Source organism: Nyctereutes procyonoides, unplaced genomic scaffold, assembly GCF_905146905.1.
Source record: "Nyctereutes procyonoides isolate TBG_1078 unplaced genomic scaffold, NYPRO_anot_genome, whole genome shotgun sequence".
Taxonomy (NCBI): domain Eukaryota; kingdom Metazoa; phylum Chordata; class Mammalia; order Carnivora; family Canidae; genus Nyctereutes; species Nyctereutes procyonoides.
This window is the reverse complement of record NW_026575049.1, coordinates 23,349,819-23,370,983: the sequence shown is the minus strand read 5'-3', so window position 1 is coordinate 23,370,983 and position 21,165 is coordinate 23,349,819. Positions and strand designations below refer to the sequence as shown.

The window sequence follows — 21,165 nt, the reverse complement described above, 5'->3', positions numbered from 1 at the left end:
CCTTTGTATCCCTAAAAACAGGGACTCTGAGAAGTTACAGGAAAACCAGCTGCTGCCCACTGATACCTTTCTTTTCCCTGTTACAGAGTCTCTTCACTCTCAAGAAAAGTTCACTTAAAAAAAAGTTATAAAGGTGTAAAGTATCCACGGCAAAACGCTGCCTTACACATGCATCGGTATAAAGAGCAGGAAGTACCACCTACTTTTTGGACTGTAGGAACATTATTTAATCAGATTTATTTCAGAACACTTTACCAAGGCAATTTGCAAACACTGCCCGTGTAGGATGCACTCCTCCTCTTTCCATCCCTTTATCGATCTGCCTCCCGGTGGGCCCCCCTCCCACATGCCTGCACTCCCATTGCAGCCCCTGGAGGCCTCCCTCATCATCAGTCCTTCGCTACTGGTCCCTGAGCTGCCTGAGGGCGGGGATGCCCCTTCACCATCTCTGTCCCAGGCGCCAGGCTGTGCCCCCGACGACAGACTGCTTTAACATTTCAGGGCCCAGTATAACATCTGTCCCTCATGCAATTCTAAACGAGAGCCATGCCAGGCTTCTATTTGAGACTGAAATGTAGGTTTCTCAGAGTAAGCACTTTCTCATGTTAACAAGCGAAGCATTTACAAATAGAACCCAGAGAGAAAGCACAGAGGCTTCTGGTGCATTGCAGAGATGCCACGCCAAAAGTCCTGCCTTCTGCTTTCTCCTTCTATGGATTAAAAAAAACCCAAAAAAACAAAAACGGTTTCTGTTTCTTATAGACGAAATAGTGACTCAGCTGACTGGTGTCCTGAGAAGGCCCATCGAGTAGAGCCCTCTCGATTGCAGTGTGGCTCCCAGCCCCCAGCGGCCTGGCAGGCCGACATGCTCCGCACTGTCCTAAGGACACCAAGTGGTCTCAGGTCAGCATGGCCATTTCCCAGCCATGGCCAGACCTCACTAATTGTGCTACTTGGCGACGAAGTGCCTGATGTCATGGCTCAGCTTTCTCCGAGTGACATAAGTTTTGTGCTGCATCCCATGAGGGCTCATTCTCCTGATTATTATGAATAAGGTTCTGGCCAAGCCATCCTTGCTCCTCTAACCTTGAACATGTAACAGCGAGGCTCGCCAGTTTGCTGAGTGAAACCTGCTGGGTGGTGAACCAGGGTCGGCCTCACACAGAGGACTGTCAAGGCCCTCAGTAAGTGGAAGCCCTTGTCATTTCATGACCAGCCAGGTAATACCAGGGTTCCTGTTTGCAGATGAGGTGGCTCAGAGAGGTCAGGGTGACCAGCCCGAGTCACACAAAGGGTAAGTGATGGACAGAGGTTGGAGCTCAGGCTGGTCTGACCAAACCCTTCAGTAGGCTGCTCAGAAAAAGCTTGTTTTCTATCAACACTGACCCTCTTTCCACTCAAATTACATTTAAAAAAATACCCAAAGCTTCCAATCAAGCAAGATCCAAAGGGAAGAATCTCTCATAAAGAAATGAGACCTTCTGAACATTCTTGTAAGGATGACAGTAAAGCCCCAAAGCCCACACAGAACCTTCGATGTCCTGTGTCTTGGCCTTTGGTGGCCTCCCCGGCTACTTCTCACCCCACCACATTCACTCTGGCAACTCCGGCCACCCTGCCCTTCTCACAGCTCCTGTAGTGCTCTTTCCTGCCATGGAACCCTGGCACACGCTGCACTCTCTGCTAGAATGCTCCTTCCCCACCTGGGTAATCCCTGCTTACATCTGACATCTCAGCTCAAGCACAACTTCTGCACAGGAGGCTTCTCCAGCCACCTGGACTAGGGACTCCTTCATCCCATGCTCTTCTAGATCTGCACTCCTTAGCTTCAGAGCATGCACCTCGGTTTGAGATGACACATTCCTCAGCATGGGACCAACCCAGGCAAGACAGGTGCTCGGTGATGAGTCTTTGAGGCATGAATGGCCAAGGATGCGTCCTCTCATGGGTTCTCCCACCACTCCCACGAGGGGGTGACATTATCACCTTTTACAAATGAGAAATCAAGGCTCGGAGAGTCATATTAAAACTCGCTCAAGGTCACAGAACTAGAAAGGCAGGGCTTGAACCCGGGGCTTTCTGCATGAGCCACCCCACTCGAGGCTGGCTCAGCTGATGCGCTGGGACAGCCACACTGGATACTTAGGCCTCCCCACTCCTCCTGAATGCCAGGGCATCTCGAATTCTGCTCCTTTCGCCGCAAATAGAAACCCACAAAATCACTCCATTTCCTTCAGCTCAAGTGAAAGGATGCGCTCACCCCATGTTTCTGAATGGCGACGTTGGTAAGGTGAACAAACATGTTGTCCAGCTCACTGGTGCTTGGGGTGTACTTCACTGTGCAGAAACGGCAAAATCCAAGTTTATACCTATGTTGGAAGTTAGATTACTTCAACACTCTGAGGAGAAGCACAAATAAAATATAACACTCGGGGGGGGGGGCACCTGGGAGGCTCAGTCAGTTAAGCGTCTGCCTTCGGCTCAGGTCATGGTCTCAGGGTCCTGGGATTCAGCCCCATGTCAGGCTCCCTGCTCAGTGGGGTTCTGCTTCTCCCTCTCCCTCCACCCCTCACCCTGCTTATACACTCTCTAATAAACAGAATCTTAAAAAACATATATGTAGATATGTAACACTTTGTTCCCTTAAAACCCATTTTTGGTTTTAAGCGTTTAAAAGAGCTGCTTTTTCACTTATGTTTCTTTTTTTTAGAACAGGCATACTGATACATAATCCACATGCCACAGAACCTCCACATAAAGTGTATAGCTCAGGGGCTCTTGGCTTACTCAGAGGTGCATGACCACCGCCGCACTCCATCTCCTGGGTTCGTCGCCACAGAGAAACCCTGTGACCGTTAGCAGTCACTCCCCGAGCCAGGGCTGGGCAAACGCTAATCTACTTTCCATCTCTGAAGAACTGTCTATTCTGGGTGTGTCAAAGCATGAGACAAGACTCCAGTGGTTCTTACATGTAACAGCGCAGCGGGCGGTAGGTCGACACCAGAACATACAAGCGCAGGTCAAACTTCCTCCCACCGATTAGCAACGGGTTGTTAATGTAGAGAGAGATCACGTAGGCTTCCTTAGTAGACTGAGTCATAAACCTAAACACATCAGAGAAAGTCAAAATTAGATGGCAAAGACCCAAGGTTGGTAATCAGCTCTCTGCCTCTCATTGAGAGGCTGATGCGTGGGGGGGATAAAATGGAGCTTAGGTGGCATCCACTCTGTGCCCCTGCCCCAGAGGACAGTGCCAGCAGTGCCTGGGAACCCACCAGGGGGTCAGCAGTGTGCACTCAGACTTAAATGCTCTGTACAAGAAGGTGACCCTGCCCCTCCTGGGAACCCTGACTGAGTCACCAGCCCTCCAGGAGAGAATCACACTCCAACATCTCTGAGCAGTTCAGGGCCCTCAGAGGCAGGGTGAGCCCCAGACAAAACCCCCTGGCCTGGTATCTAACCTCAGTTCCAAGGAGTCCTCAAACCCTGGGCAGAGACCTGACCTGAGACTGCCGAGAGCAATCCCTGCTATGGATCGCACACACTCCTGTGCGTTTCACACAGATTCACCTGTTCCCTCCCCATCTTGCCCCAGTGAGGTGCTACTGGCACCCCTCATTTACCCAGATGAAGCATGTAAGAGTCTACAGAAACAAAATGTACTCAGCAAGTATAGACAGGGATTCGAACACACATACCCCGGGCCCAGATCTTTTTTTTTTTTTTTTAATATTTTATTTATCTATTCATGAAAGACACACAAAGAGCGAGGCAGAGACACAGGCAGAGGGAGCAGCAGGCTCCAGGCAGGAAGCCTGATGTGGGACTCGATCCCGGGTCTCCAGGATCATGTCCTGGGCTGAAGGCAGATGTGAAACCACTGAGCCACCCAGGGATCCCCCCCTGGGCCCAGATCTTAAGCAGGTGCTTCACTGCCTCAGAAATACCAGGACTGAGTGGATCTCACAGTAACTTTCAGAAACAAAGAGCCACTTGCAAGGGTCCCTGCTCCTGGGACCATATGCTGATTGATATACCACTTCCTTTTGCAACTGGCCTCAGGTGGGAACCTACAATCAGTCACAGGACTGCAGCCACAGAACCTTGCCCTGGCGCAATGTGGCAAATGCCATACGCCTACAAAAGCAAGAGAGGAGAGGATGGGGATCCCTAGGTGGCTCAGTGGTTTAGCGCTTGCCTTTGGCCCAGGGTGTGATCCTGCAGTCCCAGGATGGAGTCCCGGGATCTAGTCTCATACCGGGCTCCCTTCACGGAGCCTGCTTCTCCCTCTGCCTGTGTCTCTGCCTCTCTTTCTCTCTCTCTCTGTGTCTCTCATGAATAAATAAATAAAATCTGGGGCAGCCTGGGTGGCTCAGTGGTTTAGCGCCTGCCCTTGGCCCAGGGCGTGATCCTGGAGACCTGGGATCGAGTCCCACGTTGGGCTCCCTGCATGGACCCTGCTTCTCCCTCTGCCTGTGTCTCTGCCTCTCTCTATGTCTCTCATGAATAAATAAATAAAATCTTAAAAACAAAAAAGAAAACAAGCGAGGGCCCCTAGCTCCCGGCCAAGACTGACAGGTGGCCTGGAACTCCTAACTCAGAAGCCCACAGGATGGGCGGGCCCTGCACTCACGAAGATGTTTTGCTGTCACGGGACCACTTTTTGATCTGTGAGAGCTTGTTGATCAGAAAGATGCCCTTCCCCTGGGCTTTGCCACAAGGTTTCATGATCCAGGTGCTGGAGGGGCTTTTCCTGAACTCCTCCACGAACAGGTTGTAGTCGGCGGGCAGCATGTAGGTGACTGGAACAAAGTCTGAAAGGTGAAATAAAGGAGACAGCAGTGGGTGAGCCAGGCCAATGTGGCCACAGACAGGAAAATACTGCCACTGCCTTTTCTGGAGCTGCTTCACAACCCTCCGCCCCAAGCCAGCATGAGAATAAGCTCCTCTGCCATTCAATTCCTGTCCAATAAACCTATCACCTGTTTTCTAAGTGCTTTGCAAACCTTTAATCCCCACAGCACCCTGTGGACTAAGGTCCTGTTATCATTCCCATTTATCAGATGACAAACCTGAGGCCCAGAGAAATTGGCTATATAATTTTCCCAGGTACACAAAGGGACTCTGAACCCATCCAACAGTCCAGCTTTTACCACCAGACCACAAGAGGGACAAGCTTCTCCCTGGAACTGCCAGATGCAGTAATGAGGCCGCCTTATAAAATGCAGCCTGCAGCTCAGGACATGCCTCTCCCCATCTGCGCACTGAAGATGCTCTCCTGCACTTGCACCATGTGCCCAAGGTGCTCCTAGAAACTCAGATCCAAACGTGAGCCCCCGCCTGGCCCATTCTGGAGACACATGGAATGAAAGAAGTGCCCAGCCCAGCTGGCACAAGCTCGTCACCATCTCAGTACCTGGTTTCACTAGAGGATTTGGGGATTGATTTAAAACGTGGGGCTGGGGGAGGGAGGGTGCGGCAGAAAAAAAAAAAAACAACAAAAAACGTGGGGCCAGCAAGAAAGGCACAAACCCAGATAGAGGTATTTCCCATTTTCATCTTTTTCTGCTAGAGGACTCCCCTCCTTTTCCAGCTCCTTCCTATATCTTTTAATATTCTTCACCATCAGATCCTTCCGGGTCAGTTCATAGTGGTTCGGAAAATGGTTGACTATTTGATCATCTGAGAGCCGATAGCCAGTTTCAACACTAAAAACGTTTCGGATGGTTTGCACACTCATCCTAAAAGAGAAGCATAGAAGAGGCATGCAGGGTAAAGCTTAGAGCAGGTCCACATGGTGGCAGTTCCCGTGAAAGCTCATGACCAGAGACGCTTACCCGTTCCCCGACCCCCGGCCCCCCGGGCCAGGAGACTCCTCGGCCCACTGCGGTCCAGTCACCAGAACTGTTGGAGGCATGGGCTGTTCTGAGTGTAGACTGGAGGGCTTCACTCCCCAGCAGAGTAGATGCTTGATAAATCCTTATCGATTAATGATACCATTGATTGCAGATAACAAGCTAATGAAAGAGCCTCCTCCAGGCTCTGAAATCAGGAAAATCATTTACGAAATATTTTCACCCAAAGCCAAGGACAGGGACCACTTTAAATAAAAATCACAGAGTGATTTAAGGGCCCTGGGTGAGTACTTCATATTCTAGCAGAGACCTCTGATGGTCCAACACTCTAGTGTAATGAGAGGGTTGAAAGAGAAAGGGATTCTTTCTAATCCTCTAAGAAAGCCAGTCTCCCTACCACACCCCTCTGCCCTCCTAGCCCCACAGAGAAGCAGGGAGGGGGCAGGAAGGACTGGGACTGGCACTCACAAGGGAGCTACAGGCGAGGCAGGCCATCTGTGGCTTCTAGCTCCTGGCCCAGCCTCACTCCACCCCAGGCACCAACCTACAGAGGGCCTCAAGCACCCAGGGATTTCTTTTGACTCTACAGTCATTAGAATAATGGGAGTTTTAGGAGCCCCTTGGGTGGTCAGCCTTCAGCTCTGGTCATGATCCCAGAGTCCTGGGATAGAGCCCCACATCTGCATCAGCTCCCTGCTCAGCAGGGAGTCTGCTCCTCCCTCTGCCCCTCACCCCACTTGTGTTCTCTTGTTGTCTTTCAAGTAAATAAATAATATATTTTTAAAAAAGAAGAAGAATGGGAGTTTTATTTTATTTATTTTTAATATTTTATTTATTTATTCATGAGAGACGCACACAGAGAGAGAGGCAGAAATACAGGCAGAAGAAGAAGCAGGCTCCATGCAGGGAGCCCAATGTGGGACTCGATCCCGGGTCTCCAGGATCACACCCTAGGCTGCAGGTGGCGCTAAACCGCTGCGCCACCAGGGCTGCCCAGAATGGGAGTTTTAAAACTTTTTATCATGTAAAAGCTGAACCATATACAAAAGCAGAGAGAAAAGCCCATTACGAAAGAGAACCCCGTTACAGGCTTCAGTGGCTATGGCCATGCAGCCAGATGTGTTTGGTTGGACCCCACCCATGCCACACAGCATTGGCTTATTTGGAAGCAATTTCCTGATACAGCGTTCCATCCAAAGGATTCCCGTAAGAATCTCTAATAGTTAAGGATTCTTTATTATATTATACGATATCCTACTTTAGACCGTTAGCACAACTTAATAAAAAGCAGTAATTTCTGAGTATCATCAGATGTTAATCAGTGTTCACATTTCCCAAGTTGTCTGACATATTTTTTACAGCTTGTAAACAAACAAGGGCCAGGCCTTCTGATGAGTTGCCCTCTCTCCCATGGTTCTTTTAATTTATATTCTCCCTCCTTTTTTTCTATGCTATGTCTATGTTGAAGACCCTGGGTTGGGGAACCCCGGTGGCACAGCGGTTTAGCGCCGCCTTCAGCCCAGGGCGTGATCCTGGAGAGCCCGGATTGAGTCCCACATCAGGCTCCCTGCATGGAGCCTGCTTCTCCCTCTGCCAGTGTCTCTGCCTCTCTCTCTCTAGCTGTGTCTCTATGAATAAATAAATAAAATCTTTAAAAAAAAAATGAAGACCCTGGGTCACCCGTCCTCCAAGGGCCTCCAGGGGTCCTCCTAGGGGGTCCTCCCAGGTTCCTTACTTAGTGTAGCCTCACTGGTACCCCTCCACCTACATCCTGCCTATAAATCAGCAGTCAGACTGCAAGGCCTGAGGAGCTGCAGGTCAATTTGGGGGCATATCTCCATTTAGACCAGCCACACTTACGTGCTCATCAGCCCTGTGGTTAGTGGCTCCCATACCGGGCAGGCCTAGACCCTTATGTCATTAAGGGAGGCAAACAGGTGTCTTCTACGCTTTCATTTCTCCTTCAAGTACTGGCAGGAAAATTTCCACAAGGAGAAATTTTCTTTAATCATCAACTTGAACACCTAAAACATAGTTCATACAGGAGAAACTAACAAAATGCTTAATTCTTTCCCTTTATTGGTTTTCAAAATAATGAGCTCGTTCCCTACCATCCTGAGGTATGTGACAACATATATTCTGGGTCTCTATTACTGCAGAGCAAACTGCCCAGTGTTAGCAACTCAGGACAACAACCATTGCATCACATATCATGGTTTTGTGGATCAAGATTTGGGGCAGGGCTCAGCTGAGCATGCTTCTGCTCCATGTGGCACCCACTGAGGTCACTCAGTGGTATTCAGGCCGTGGCTAATCTAATCTGGAGGGTCCAAGACGGGTTTGTTCCTATGTCTGGCACCTTGGCGGGCATGGGTGGAAGGCCAGACGTGGCTGCAACTGGCACACACGACACCTATACAAGCTCCTCCAGGGATCCCTGGGTGGCGCAGTGGTTTGGCGCCTGCCTTTGGCCCAGGGCGCGATCCTGGAGACCTGGGATCGAATCCCACGTCAGCCTCCCGGTGCATGGAGCCTGCTTCTCCCTCTGCCTGTGTCTCTGCCTCTCTCTCTCTCACTGTGTGCCTATCATAAATAAATAAAAATTTAAAAAAAAACAAAAAAACAAAAAAAAAAACAAGCTCCTCCAGCAAGACAGCGCCAGGTCGTCAGGCTTCTCACACGTCAGTTGCGGCTCCCGTAACAGGTTCCCATAAAGGAAATGGAAGCTGCTAGGTTCTTAAGGCCTAGGCCCAGACATGTCTCACTTTGGCTTTGCTTTGGCCAAAAATGTGGCAGAAGCGATGCTGTGCCACTTCGAGACTAGCCCTGAACGGCCTTCAGAGCTTCCACCCGCCTTCCTGGACCCCAGCCACCACAGAAGAACAAGCCCCAGCTAGCCAGCTGGAGGGATGGGAAAGATTTGTGGAGAAGCCACTGTTGTCCTAGCCAAGGGCATCCAAGACCAGACAAGCCCCAGCTGACCCCCCCAGGTGACAGCAGATGCACCAGTGAGCCCAGGCAGGATCGGCTAAGTCCTGCGGGACCAAAAGTACCATCTAGCCAAACCTATAAATGCATGTGCTGTAGAATCAGTTGTTTCAGGGCACCTGGGTGGTTCAGTGGTTGAGTGTCTGCCTTTGGCTCAGGTCATGATCCCGAGGTCCTGGGATCGAGTCCTGCATTGGGCTCCCCACAAGGAGCCTGCTTCTCCCTCTGCCCGTGTCTCTGCCTCTCTCTGGGTCTCTCATGAATAAATAAATAAAATCTTAAAAAAAAATGCTCTCAAAAACAAAGAAGTTGCTTTAAGCCCTAAGTTTCGTGGTGTTTGTCACACGCCATCAATCTGGCCATAAAAAACTAATACATCCCCTCCAGCACAGCCATGGCTTTCACGTTTCTCATTGCTCCTATTTCCTGCCCATATGCAAGCCATGATCAGAACAGTTTCATAGTATGTTTTTCTTCACACTTATTGTCATACAATTTTCTGAACTGCTTTATAATTGTCACAGTTATTTTAATGGCTATCCCATAATCTATCCAGTTAACAGTTACCTTACCCAAACCATTTAACATTTAGCCGCCAATATTTTACCCTGATCAGTTTTTAAGACTTACTTAAAAACTGCTTAAAGACACTGCTTAAAACAGCTCTCAAGAGAGCTAATATCCAAAGTTATACAGTCCCACTCTTTCTCTCTCTCTCTCTCTCTCTCTCTCTCATTCAGACTAGCTCTGAAATTCTTCTTATGTGGCACGAAGAAGGGAGGCGCTCTGCACCCTCCCAAGCGTTGATTAATCACTCAGAGAAGCCAAAAGGACTGAGTATTGGCTAAGCCCATGGCATGGAGCCATGGGACACAAAGCAGTAAGTACAAAACACTCTTTTTCTCTAATGACATTTCAAGATTTTATTTATTTATTCGAGAGAAAGAGAGAGAGAGAGCACGTGAGCACAAGCAGGGAGTGGGGCAGCTTGACCCCAGGACCCTGAGATCATAACCCGAGCCAAAGGCAGCTGTTTACCTGAGCCACCCAGGCGCCCCTACAAAATACTTGTATTCAGCCTTTCTTCCAGAGTCCCATGGAAGCAGGGCTCTGGCTGTATTACTTCATTCTACCTTAGAGAAATATATAAATGTGATGCCAAGCCACACATGGGTGCTGCATTTCTCTGAAAATGCTTTCTCTGCCTGCATTCCATGCTCCTCAAGGAAAATTAGGCTGTGGTTTAAAACACAGGTACCTTAAACTGCTACACAAGCAAAGAAAGGGTCATCCCTCCCATCATTGCTGAAGACAAAAGCTGCATGCCAGCCTACTCTGCATCTGAGCCAGTGCCAGGCTCTGGGATGCTGGCATAAGCCAGACAAGGTCCTCTCTGTCACGGGGCTCACAGTAACATGGAAAGAGGGGACAGGCAGGGAAATCACAAATCATGGCACACAGCACTCACTGCGTGACACCAAAGAAAGGCTGAGCGTCTGGAAGCACAGGTGGCTTCTGGGGCGGGCAGCTTGTGAGCTGGTGCATGAAGGACGGAGACAGCACGTGCTTATGCAGCACCCATCACACGCCAAGCTCTTTGCTTTACTGACTCATTCAAACTTCAAACAACCATATTTGCAAAGAAAGGTCAAGTCCTTTGCTAATGGCCACACAGACAGCACTGCAGGAGCCAGGGTGTGAGGCCAGGCATGACCTGGCTTTGCGGTCTGGACATCTAACCGCAGGATGCATCGCACCTCTCAAAGATGGGCTGAGAGGAGAGAAAGCACACCATTGAGAAAGGTGCAGAACAAGAATGTTTTAGTAGGTCAACAGGAGAAAAGGTGCCAACTGCTCTGGGGCCTGGGGGAGAAAGAAGTGGCGAGAAGGAGGCCAAGTAACATCTCTCAAGGCAGCAGCGGGGAGCAGGTCTCAGGGAGGGCAGGTGCATAGAGTAAAAAAGCCTCCAGAGAGCCACCAACTCCCCCTCCCTTGGAGATTCACCCCATGTTCCGGGCCCAGGAGCTGCAGAGGCGTGGGGAGGCCCCAGCAGAGGAGGCGCTCATGGCTCTGTTTCAGCATACAACCCTCCCAGAGCGTGGGGGCTGCCCTGAGGCAGGGGCAGACCAGGCCTGCACAGGGGAGGACACAGGACCTCACCTCGTGAAGGCAGGCAGGACAAGGGCAGGAATCTAAGGCAACGCTCATGTTTCCAGTTGCGGGGAGCACCACCAGGGTGTCAGCGCCAAACGCTGCTTTCTTATTATTCCTCCTGTCATTCACTTTTCAGTGCTGTGGACCAGTCCTACCGGCAGCCTCTGCCATGTGAGAAGAAGTGAAGAGGGCATAGATCCTTCCCCACAGGCGCCTTCCCCAGCACCCGGCAGTAAGGCACTGAGAATGCTAAGCAGGGGGGCCTCTGGTTTCTCACCCAGAGCCCTGCAGTCTCAGCCATGCTGGCTTGTGTGCAGAACCATCCCAGTACTTCTGCCACCAGGCTGATAAACAGGAGAGCATGGGAACACCACGTGTATGAGCCAAGGGCTTTCTTGTCGTGCGCGGTGGAGGAGACTTGGGAATGGAAGATGTGTAACGGGAGGCGTCCCCTGAGAATGCAGCCTGCACCCGAGCTACCAGCATTCACAAGATTGATAGGTCGGCTTCAGAAAAACAATCAGATCCTGCTTTTTAATACTTACCAGTAAAAATTCCAATCTTCATTTTCTGTCACTTGGACCCATCCTCTCTTTTCAAAGTTATTTATCAGCACTGACTTCTCAATATCAGTGACCCATTTCACTTTTCCTGCCATAATCCTGGAAGAGGTCAACCTGTTAGTGCTTTGAAATGTCAAGAGCAAGAAACTTCCCCTGGTGCATCCTACGCTCCACTTGCCCGGGCAGCAGTTCTTGGCCAGGGGCTACTCTGTCCCTGTGAGGACATCAGGCCCTGTCTTTTGTTGTCACAACTGGGGGCAGGGATACTTCTAGTGAGTAGAGGCCAGACGCCATGGTGCTGCCCACAGACACCATCCCTCCTCCCTCCATAGCAAGTCACCCAGGCCAAAATGTCAGCTGTACCAAGACTATGAGATCCTGGCCTACTGGGGCAGGGCGGGGGCAGAGACAGGCACCAACTGGTCACCACCCGACATGCATTGCAATGGTGACAGGAGCCACGAGGCAGAGGCAGCACCTGGGGCTGCGAGAGCAGAGACAGGAGGGGGCCTGTGCAGGGTAGCTGTGGAAGACTGTCCTGACCAGGGGGCCCTGGAGCTGGCTTCCCAAGGGTGGGTGGAGCCTATCCCAATGGGAGTACCTCCCCCACGAAGGGCTGCTGCTTCCCTGCTTCCTCCCCTGCCCTGCTCCAACTCACTCTCTGTAAGTGAGGTGACCTTTAAGTGTTTATCTGACCACAACACTCCCATTTACTAGCCTCTCTGGTTCCCCAGGACACTTGAAATACGCAGACCGGGGTGCCTGGGTAGCTCAGTTGGTGAAGCAGTGAAGCATCTGCCTTCAGCTCAGGTCATGATCCCCGGGTCCTGGGCTCAAGTCCCCCATCAGACTCCCTGCTCAGTAGGGAGACTGCTTCTCTGTCTCCCTCTTCCCCTCCCCCCAGCTCATGCACAAGCTCACTCTCAAATAAATAAAATCTTCAAAAAAAAATTCACAAACCCCTGGCCCTCACCTGCTTCTCCTTCACCTGCTGTGTTCTCACCAACTGGACTTCTCTGCCCACACCCGACCTCAGGGCCTTAGAACGTGCTTGGTGTCTGTGCCCGAGGCACTCCCCTCCCTCTCTGCCTGGCTAAGCTGCTGCCCACTCATCTGCCAGCATAGGTGAATGTCACCTCCTCCACAAAGCCTCCCTGACTCCCCACCTGGTACACAGCTGCTCGGCACTCCTGCACTCCTGTCCCTGCTAGAGGGCAGGGGGCTGGCTCTTCTTTGCTGCTCTGGGCCCAGGGCCTAGCACTGCACCTGGCATGTGGTACATGCTCCATTCAGACTGACTGACTGTGGCCCCAAGTCTGTCAGGACAACCGTGTGACTTGGAGAAAGTTAAAATATGGGCACCCAGGGATCCCTGCGTGCTCAGGCGCTGGGCACCTGCCTTCAGCTCAGGGCGTGATCCTGGGGTCCCAGGATCGAGTCCCGCATCTGGCTCCCTACAGGAGGCCTGCTTCTCCCTCTGCCTGTGTCTCTGCCTCTCTCTTTCATGAATAAATAAATCTTAAAAAAAAAAAAAAAGATGGGCACCCAGGTCTGCCTTGCCTTGGGAGAGGGAAAAGAGAAGGCACTCCCGTGAGCTTTCACACAAAATCAGCCCACTGCCTCCTCACCCTGCCCAGCAGTGCGGTGTCACAGAGGTGGAACTGTGGTAGAGAACGGCTCTAGTTCGAGCCCCAACTCCAGCACTCACTAGCTGCGTGACTCTGGGCAGGTTACTTAACCTCTCTAAACTTGTTTCTTTTTTGTTTTGTTTTGTTTTGTTTTTTTTAAACTTGTTTCTTTACCTTTAACAACAGTATTTACTCATCTCACCAGGTTAGTGATGATCCGATGAGTGAACACTGAGAACAGTGCTTGGCACGTAGAAAGCACACAAGAAATATTTGGTATTATTGCTGCCGTCATCCCCACTTTACAGATTTGAAAACTAAGCCTCAAAAGTTAGGAGCCTGAAGAAGAAACAGACTGAAGGGAGTCAGGGAGCCCTGATTTGAACCCAGGGTGACTCTACTCCGAAGGGCCACCTCTTTTCACACAGTCTGCTGCCTCCTCTGAACCTGGCCCTCATTGGATGACGTCCATGCCCACAGGTAAGGTAAGGAATAAACAGAATCCCCTGTGCAAAGAAGCGAGAAGCTGTGGTATAACAATATGAGGCTGTTAACATGGGAAGTCAGCAGCCACCGCACAGAAATGATGGCAGAAGCCGCACAGGAGCTGAATCCCCACATGCTGTTACCCCGCACCCCTCACCAGCAAACCCCACCTGGTGTCAAAACCCAGGCAGAGCCCCAGGGAGTTTACCGGTTCTCTACCTGACTTCAGCCTCCAAGGGTCCGCATCCCTGCCCAATCCTGCTCCAACTCTGCCCCTTAGAATCCAACTGCAGACCCGGAATTTTGAGGGAGAACCACCCCCCAGGCAGGCACCCCCCCACCCTACCCCCCACTGAAATCCCACCTGCAGTGACCCAGCAGGGTACTAAGGGGGCCTGAGCCTTATCTGTGCCCTGTGCTTTACCTGTCAGAAAATGCTTCCCAGGTATGATCCCCAAAACCAATAAGGCAGACAGGGCAGGTATTCTCATCCTCACTTTACTGAGGACATGGAGCCTCCGAGGTGAGGTCTTCTGGTCAACCCCCACCTGCCCCCGGCCCTTTCCTTCTGCTGTGGAACAGTGGGCACTAAGGAAAACCAACCTCTCAGGCTGGACCCACCATAGGTACGTATGGAGCCAACAGGAACGTCCAATTTCGCTTCAGCGTCAGGGACTCCTCGTGCCTAAAAGAAAATTAACACACAGACAAAATGTACACGGCACAAGACCAAGAGACAGTTCTGTGGACACAGCAAAACCGTGAGGAGCTGCTGTATTCAGTGGCTGGCATCTTCTGCTGAACAGCAGCATGCCACAAGATGCTCTCCTTATTGTGATAGATATTTCTGATTCTATCACATTTTGAGTCCCGCTGGACTTCCTGAGCTGCCCTGCCACTTCTTCATTCACATGCCCCCTGCTTCGGCGGAACACCCCACCTCCTTGCTGCTCCGTGAGCATGTGCAACCGTGCTCTCCACCTGCTGGCTGTCCACCCTCCACCCCAGGCCTCTCCCCACCCCACTGCTTCTCATCCAGCTCCGAGATCACAAAGATGCAGTTCAAACGCCACCTGCCTCAGGGAGCCATTCTCCCCGCCTTTTCCCTCCACTGAAGCTTCTGTTATAATACATCTCCTGCTATTTTTGTTGGCACACAGAACTTCCTACCTTGCGTTTTAGCTCTTTGCATACTTTCTTTCCATGAGTGTGCGAGGTGAGAACTCTGTCACCTGCTTCCTTTTCATCGCACTGACTCCTTCTAGATTTAGGTGTGAGCATTTGAAACAACCCTCACAGTCCACGTGGCCAGCCCCATTAGCTCCAGTACCCAGCCCACTGGCACATGGGAGTCAATGCCGACTCCTTGTGAAACTGAGAAAACAGACACATCCTCAAGAATCAGTCCTTTGATTCGACTCTTTGCTTTCAAGACTCACTTCCTTGTAAATGTTATGGGTTGAACTGTATTCGCAAAAAAGATATGTTGAGGGGTGCCTGGCTGGCTCAGTTGGTAGAGCATGTGACTCTTGATCTCAGGGTCATGAGTTCAAGCCCCACATTGGGTGTGCATGTTACTTAAAAAAAAAAAGAAGAAAGAAGAGGAAACCTGGACAGAGACATCCACAGACAGAGAATGCCATGTAATGACACAGGTACAACAGACACACAGGACAGATGGTCACGTGAACATGAAGGCAGAGATCAGAGCTATGCTGCCATGAGCCAAGAAAAGTCTGAGTCCACCAAAAGCTGGGAGGGGCAAGGAATCCTCCCTAGATTCTTCAAAGACAGCTCAGCTCCACCAACACCTTGATTTCAGACTTCTGGCCTTACTCAGCTACTCACTTCATGGCATCTGATAGTACAGCTCTTGGAAACTAATACAAGACATAACCTTCTTAGATACCAGAAGACAAAGAACCGATAGAGAGTTTTAAATATATGTGAGGGAAACAGAGCACAATAAAGTAGTGAACAAAAGGACAAAACAGTTACTTATGGTTAAAAAAGAAGAAAAGGGGCAGCCCAGGTGGCTCAGCGGTTTAGCACCGCCTTCAGCCCAGGGTCTGATCCTGGAGACCCGGGATCAAGTCCCACATCGGGCTCCCCGCAGGGAGCCTGCTTCTGCCTCTGCCTGTGTCTCTGCTTCTCTGTCTCTCATGAATAAATAAATAAAAACTCTTAAAAAAAAAAAAGTAAAGAAATGAACTAAGGCCACCTGTCCCCTAAAGGGACACAGGACCTCTTTCCAGAAATGCACCAAACCAGCATGATGACCACTACTGAGCACCAATGACAAGGCAGCCTCAGAAGAGCCAGAGGAGGGCAGCTGGGTGGCTCAGTGGTTGAGCATCTGCCTTTGGCTAAGGTGATCCCAGGGTCCTAGGATCAAGTCCTGTATCGGGCTCCCCACAGGGAGCCTGCTTCTCCTTCTGCCTGTGTCTCTGCCTCTCTCTCTCTACCATGAATAAATAAATAACATCTTTAAAAAAAAAAAAAAAAAAGAAGAGCCAGAGGGACGGCAGTTCCTCTGCACCTGAAGCTTGGAGACTCAGTCCATCTCCAGTGCTTTCCTGTCTATGGGTACTCGCAAGTTTTCTTGGGGCCTCAGTCTCCCCCATGATAAAAATAGGCATGAAAGCCACAGGTCCCTCGCAGTACGGCTGAAGACTATTGCAAGGTATGGCAGGTGTGTCCCTGGAACACCACCAGTACGCCAAACAGTTCACTGGATTTGAAACAAGTGTACTGGCTTCCCCTGAAGTGCCCTGAAACTTTCCCTGATTCGGCCCTGCACACTCGTCCACTTCAGCCCCTTCTCCCAGTGGGCCTCCCAGGCCCCTAGCCCAGTGCTGGAGAGCAGCCCCGCACTCGCGGGGTAGGTAATTACATATCGATATTATCACCCAAACAATAGCTTCCACTTATGAAGCACCAGAATCCATCAGGCACAGGGCTGGGCAGTTTGTGCATATTCTCCTCTACTACATGCATCCTTTTGGCTCACGAGCTGCCAGAAGGCAGGTATTCTCCCCATTTACAGATGGGGAAAGTGATGCTCAGAGAGTAATAGGCAGAGCACACTGCAACCTGAGGACACTGACACTGCCTCCCCTGCCACTGTGTCAGCTGTCCAGTGACCCTGAGAGGGGGTGCTGATCGTCTTGTTTCCCAGCACCCAGCCAGGGCCAGGCACAGTGAGGGGGCTCAGAAATGGTCTGCAGAACAGAAAAAGGGACCAGCTGGCCAAGGACCAGCTCCTTCCCAACCCTAAGAAATACTAAGCCCTTTCCCTCAGAAAAATCAATAATGAAATACCTGATGTCTGATCGTTGTCCTGTTACTTCCTCCTGAAACAGAAAAAAAAAAAAAAAAGTGAAGTTAGCAGTACCAGGTAATGAACTTGGTAGGCTACCTCTCTAGTGGTTCACGTGAACTGAAATGATAAGCTATTCGGTCAGCTACTTTCAAAACCGAGCATCACAGGAAGGGGTAACGACGATGTGCTGAATATACACAATGGAATAGGACTCGGCCATCAAAAAGAATGAAACCTTGCCTTTTGCACCTCATGGATGGAACTAGAGGTTGTTATGCTAAGCAAAATAAGTCAGAAAAGGACAAATACGAAATCAATACATATGATTTCACTCATATGTGGAATTTAGGAAACAAAACAAGCAAACAGCGAAACAGGTGAACATACAGGGAGGAGGGAGAAAGAAAGGGAAACAAACCATAAGAGACTCTTAACGATGGAGAACAAACTGAGGGCTGCTGGGGAGGAATGGGGAGATGGGGGATGGGGACAGAGGAGGGCACTTGTCAGGACGCTCACTGGGTGTTGTACTTAAGTGATGAATCTCCCAATTCTATTCCTGAGCCCGATATTGCCCTGTATGTCAACTGACTAGAATTTAAAGAAAAATCTGAAAAAAATTAAAAAACCCAAACTGAGCACCAAAAAACCAAACCCAGAGCAACAGAGTTTGTTGTGTGCTGATCTCACACTGCAGGTGCTCGGAGGGTCGTGGGCTGTCACCACCTGAGCTATGCCAGCCAGGGCAAGGTCATTCGCAAACCAGGCAGTTGGCTATTCTCAGAACACGATGCGGGTCCCACCTCCCGGGCCGGGGGCAAGACCTTCAGAAGCTTGAGGACAGGATTCCACAGTCTAGCCTCTCACCCAGCCACTCAGTGTTGGGTCCGTGCAGGAGACACGTAGCTGCCTGGGACGAGCTGCTCGTGGCCTTGCTCCAGGGAGGCAAGAGGGGCACTCCACAGGCTGGACGCCCCAGCAGCAAAGTGCCTTAGCAATCCAACAAAGCTCAGCCGTGGTCCTGATGGGGAAGGGACTACTGATTCATCTGGCAGCAAATTGTGCCAGCTCTACTCCAGAAGATTCCAGATTTGTCTGTGTCTCCCCCCAGCGTCCCCGTAATCCCGGACGACCATGACAGGCTACCACTGGTTTCCTTAGCGCCACCCTCACCCCACTGCACCCATTCTCTGCCTAGCAGCAGACTGACCAAGCAAATCATGTCACCCTGCCCATAAGCTTCTAGAAGCTTCCACTGCACCCAGAATAAAACTATCAGGGTACCTGGGTGGCTCAGTCAGTTGTGTCTGCCTTCAGCTCCCGTCATGCTCTCGGAGTCCTGGGATCAAGCCTGGCATCAGGCTCCCTGCTCCGTGGGAGTCTGCTTCTCCCCCTGCCCCTCCCCCTGCTTGTGGTCTGTCTCTCTGTCAAATAAATTATTAAATATTTAAAACAAAACAAAACAACTCCCAGTCTGCCCGTTACCTACAAGGTGGACCCCATGTGATCTGGGCTCCCATCCCCTCAGGTCTTGTCTCCAGCAACCACCCCACCCAACAGCCCTCACTCCTGTCCGCTCTTAGCTCCCCCTCATCCCAACCAAGCTAGCATCCTCTGAACTTGCTCACATTATCACCACACCTATCATCAAGGCCCGACTCTCCAGTAACTCATCATCCCAATCCCAATCCCAATCAACTTCACCTACTTGTCACAATTCATCCCTCATACTACCTTCCCAAACTCCTAGACGCCAATGAGTCTCCCACGCCCCACTATACCCATGCCACAATCAAGCCAACAACATATTTAATGCCTTAATACATCATGATTTGAGCGCTTGACATTCATGTGATCTAGAGCATCTCCTCTACCCATTCCCACATCAGTGTCTCCTGCATGACCCCGCATCCAGTCCTCCTCCTCTCACCTCATGATACCATACTCTCACCAACTCTCCACAACCCCCCAAACCAAAAAAACAAACACCATAATCTTAACCCCCCAACCCTTACTGTTGATCTTTACACCCACTTGTGGAGTATGTCCATCGACATCTGACTAACCCCAAGCTGTATCTTAAGTGAGTCAGTCCTGCCTTTGCTCCAAGTCTGAAAGAACTGGTCTAGTTCACTTATATTTTGTCCTGGTGCATTACCTGTCTTTGACACAGAATCTCACTGCAGGGAGCACAGATGTCGTTCTGCATTATTGCCTACTGAATCCCCAGCATCCAGAATAGCGTCTAATAATAGCAGGTGCTCGATCAATATTTGATGAATTAACAAAAATAAAGACGTAGATTCCCTCCAGAACCAATCAAACAAGAGCTGTCTGTGCCAAGCAGTGAATCAGGCATGGCCTAGCCCTACAGGGGCTATCAGACCTGCCGGCGAGAGAAAGTGGTAAACAGGCACACCCTCCAAGACTTCCACAGTGTTTTCCAGGGACCTGAACTGGGAGACAAGGATGGGGTTCAGTGGATCTCCACTGAGTGAGGGAACACCACAGGGAATATCGACACCTACAACCCCAGGAGGACAAACCTTTGCCAAAAGGCCTTTCACTTCCCAGAGTTATGACTACTTCCAGACAAAAGCCAGGACAGTGTTTCAGGGAAAATGGCAAACAGAGAGAAGAGGTGACATTCATAGAGTCCATGCACTTTTCTGGGTCCAGCCATAAACAACAGGAGCTCTCTCTGTCCCCAACCCTGCTATCCCAAACACTTTAAGTCACTTCACTATCACTTTCAACAAAGTCCCAACTAGGCCAGGAGTCTAGGGCATTTTGATTCCTTTCCACCTAGTCTTCCTTGAAAAGGAAAAAGTACCATGTTTAAAGAAAATAATACGGAATAGCATAAATGAGGGGCACCTGGGTAGCTCAGTGGTTGAGCGTCTGCCTTTGGCTCAGGGTGTGATCCCCGGGTCCTGGGATCGAGTCCCGCATGGGGCTCTGCAGGGAGCCTGCTTCTCCCTCTGCCTGTGTCTCTGACACTCTATGTGTCTCTCGTGAATAAATAAATAAAATCTTTTTTTAAAGAAAGAAAAATAGCGTAAGTGACAACTTCTGCACAACTATATGGCCACCATCTATCTATCTCCACACCCCCCTGGGAGACACTGTCAGGCTCTACAGCAACTATTCAGCAATGCTTGCAATTCCTTGGGCACAGAGTAAGTCCAATCTTTTTGTAACCGTCACAACCCAGCACCGAAATGTGCTCATTCAATATTTTTGTGATCAAAGAACCTCTTTGCAAACCCTACACTGCTTACAACAAATAAGATGCGTTTACTTCTAGAACGAGCCCCCCTAAAGCCCCAGCTACTCTTTGCGCTGCAGGGCGACCTCCGCATCCCCACCCCCTTTAGACTGACAAACAGGGAGGGGAAATGCCCTGGTCCCATCCCGCTGAGAAGGGCAAGCAGGGCGGGGGACACGAATCTGTCTCCACACCAGAGCTGTCGCCACAGGTACACCGCGCCCTGCCAAAGATGCCCATAGAGACAATACAGGCTGCAAATGAATGGGGGGGGGGGGGAGCCCAGAACGATGCAATTCCGGGCTAACCAGTATTAATGAGAATGCAATTACAACAAGCGGGCGGCACAGGGAAAGTCACAGGAGCTCGGAGGCATAACGGGCAGAGTGGCCAGCGCGGGCTTCCTGGAGGACGCGGGTTCCGCAAGCAGCACCTAAACCACCGGGTCGCAGCCACCGAGACCCGGGCGCCCACACTCGCTCGCGCATGCGCACTCGCCCGCCCCGGAGCGGCCACACCCTCGTCCCGGGAGGCGGCCTCCGCGGCGGGGCCTCACCTGTGCGCGCCGAGCCCGGAGGAGCGCCGAGCAGCGCGGAGCACCGCGGAGCACCGCGGCCCCGCGCCGCGCCCCGGCCCTGCCTCCAGCCCCGCTCCGGCGCCGGCAGGAGGACGCCACCCGCAGCCCCGCGGACCGGCCCGCCGCGCGGCGCGCTCTGCTTCCGGGGCGGTGCTCTGGCAACCGAGGACGCGGCCGCTGGCGCCGCGACTGCTTCCGGGTCACGTTTTCCCGGCAGGTCTCTAAGCTCCCGGTCCCACGTGCAGGGAGCGGAGGTCCTGGGATGAGCTGGCCGTCCCTCCCCGGGCGGCTCGCAGCCTTCAGGGCCCAGAAATGAGGTCGAGA

The 21,165-nt window shown here is 51.2% G+C and overlaps 1 protein-coding gene across 9 annotated transcripts in view; it reads right to left on the bottom strand.

Moving 5' to 3' along the window:
* Window positions 1-20,957, bottom strand: part of TTLL1 (TTL family tubulin polyglutamylase complex subunit L1) — a 50,532-nt gene extending 29,575 nt beyond the window's left edge. For 6 of the 9 annotated variants that reach the window (XR_008664850.1, XR_008664848.1, XR_008664849.1 and 3 more), the window contains exons 1-8: window positions 20,821-20,957; window positions 16,996-17,027; window positions 14,296-14,359; window positions 11,543-11,659; window positions 5,533-5,741; window positions 4,634-4,814; window positions 2,970-3,104; window positions 2,261-2,369 (exon numbers count right to left, since the gene is read on the bottom strand). Coding sequence is in view for 5 of the 9 variants with exons in the window: in XM_055328292.1 (XP_055184267.1) it covers window positions 2,261-2,369; window positions 2,970-3,104; window positions 4,634-4,814; window positions 5,533-5,741; window positions 11,543-11,655 (747 nt within the window). In the remaining 4 variants the exon portion in view is untranslated. Of the gene's footprint in view, window positions 1-2,260; window positions 2,370-2,969; window positions 3,105-4,633; window positions 4,815-5,532; window positions 5,742-7,715; window positions 7,787-11,542; window positions 11,660-14,277; window positions 14,360-16,995; window positions 17,028-18,280; window positions 18,399-20,820 lie in introns of those variants that run through there. The other 3 variants (XM_055328293.1, XM_055328295.1, XM_055328296.1) reach the window with 3 other exon arrangements.
* Window positions 20,958-21,165: the final 208 nt, after the last annotated feature.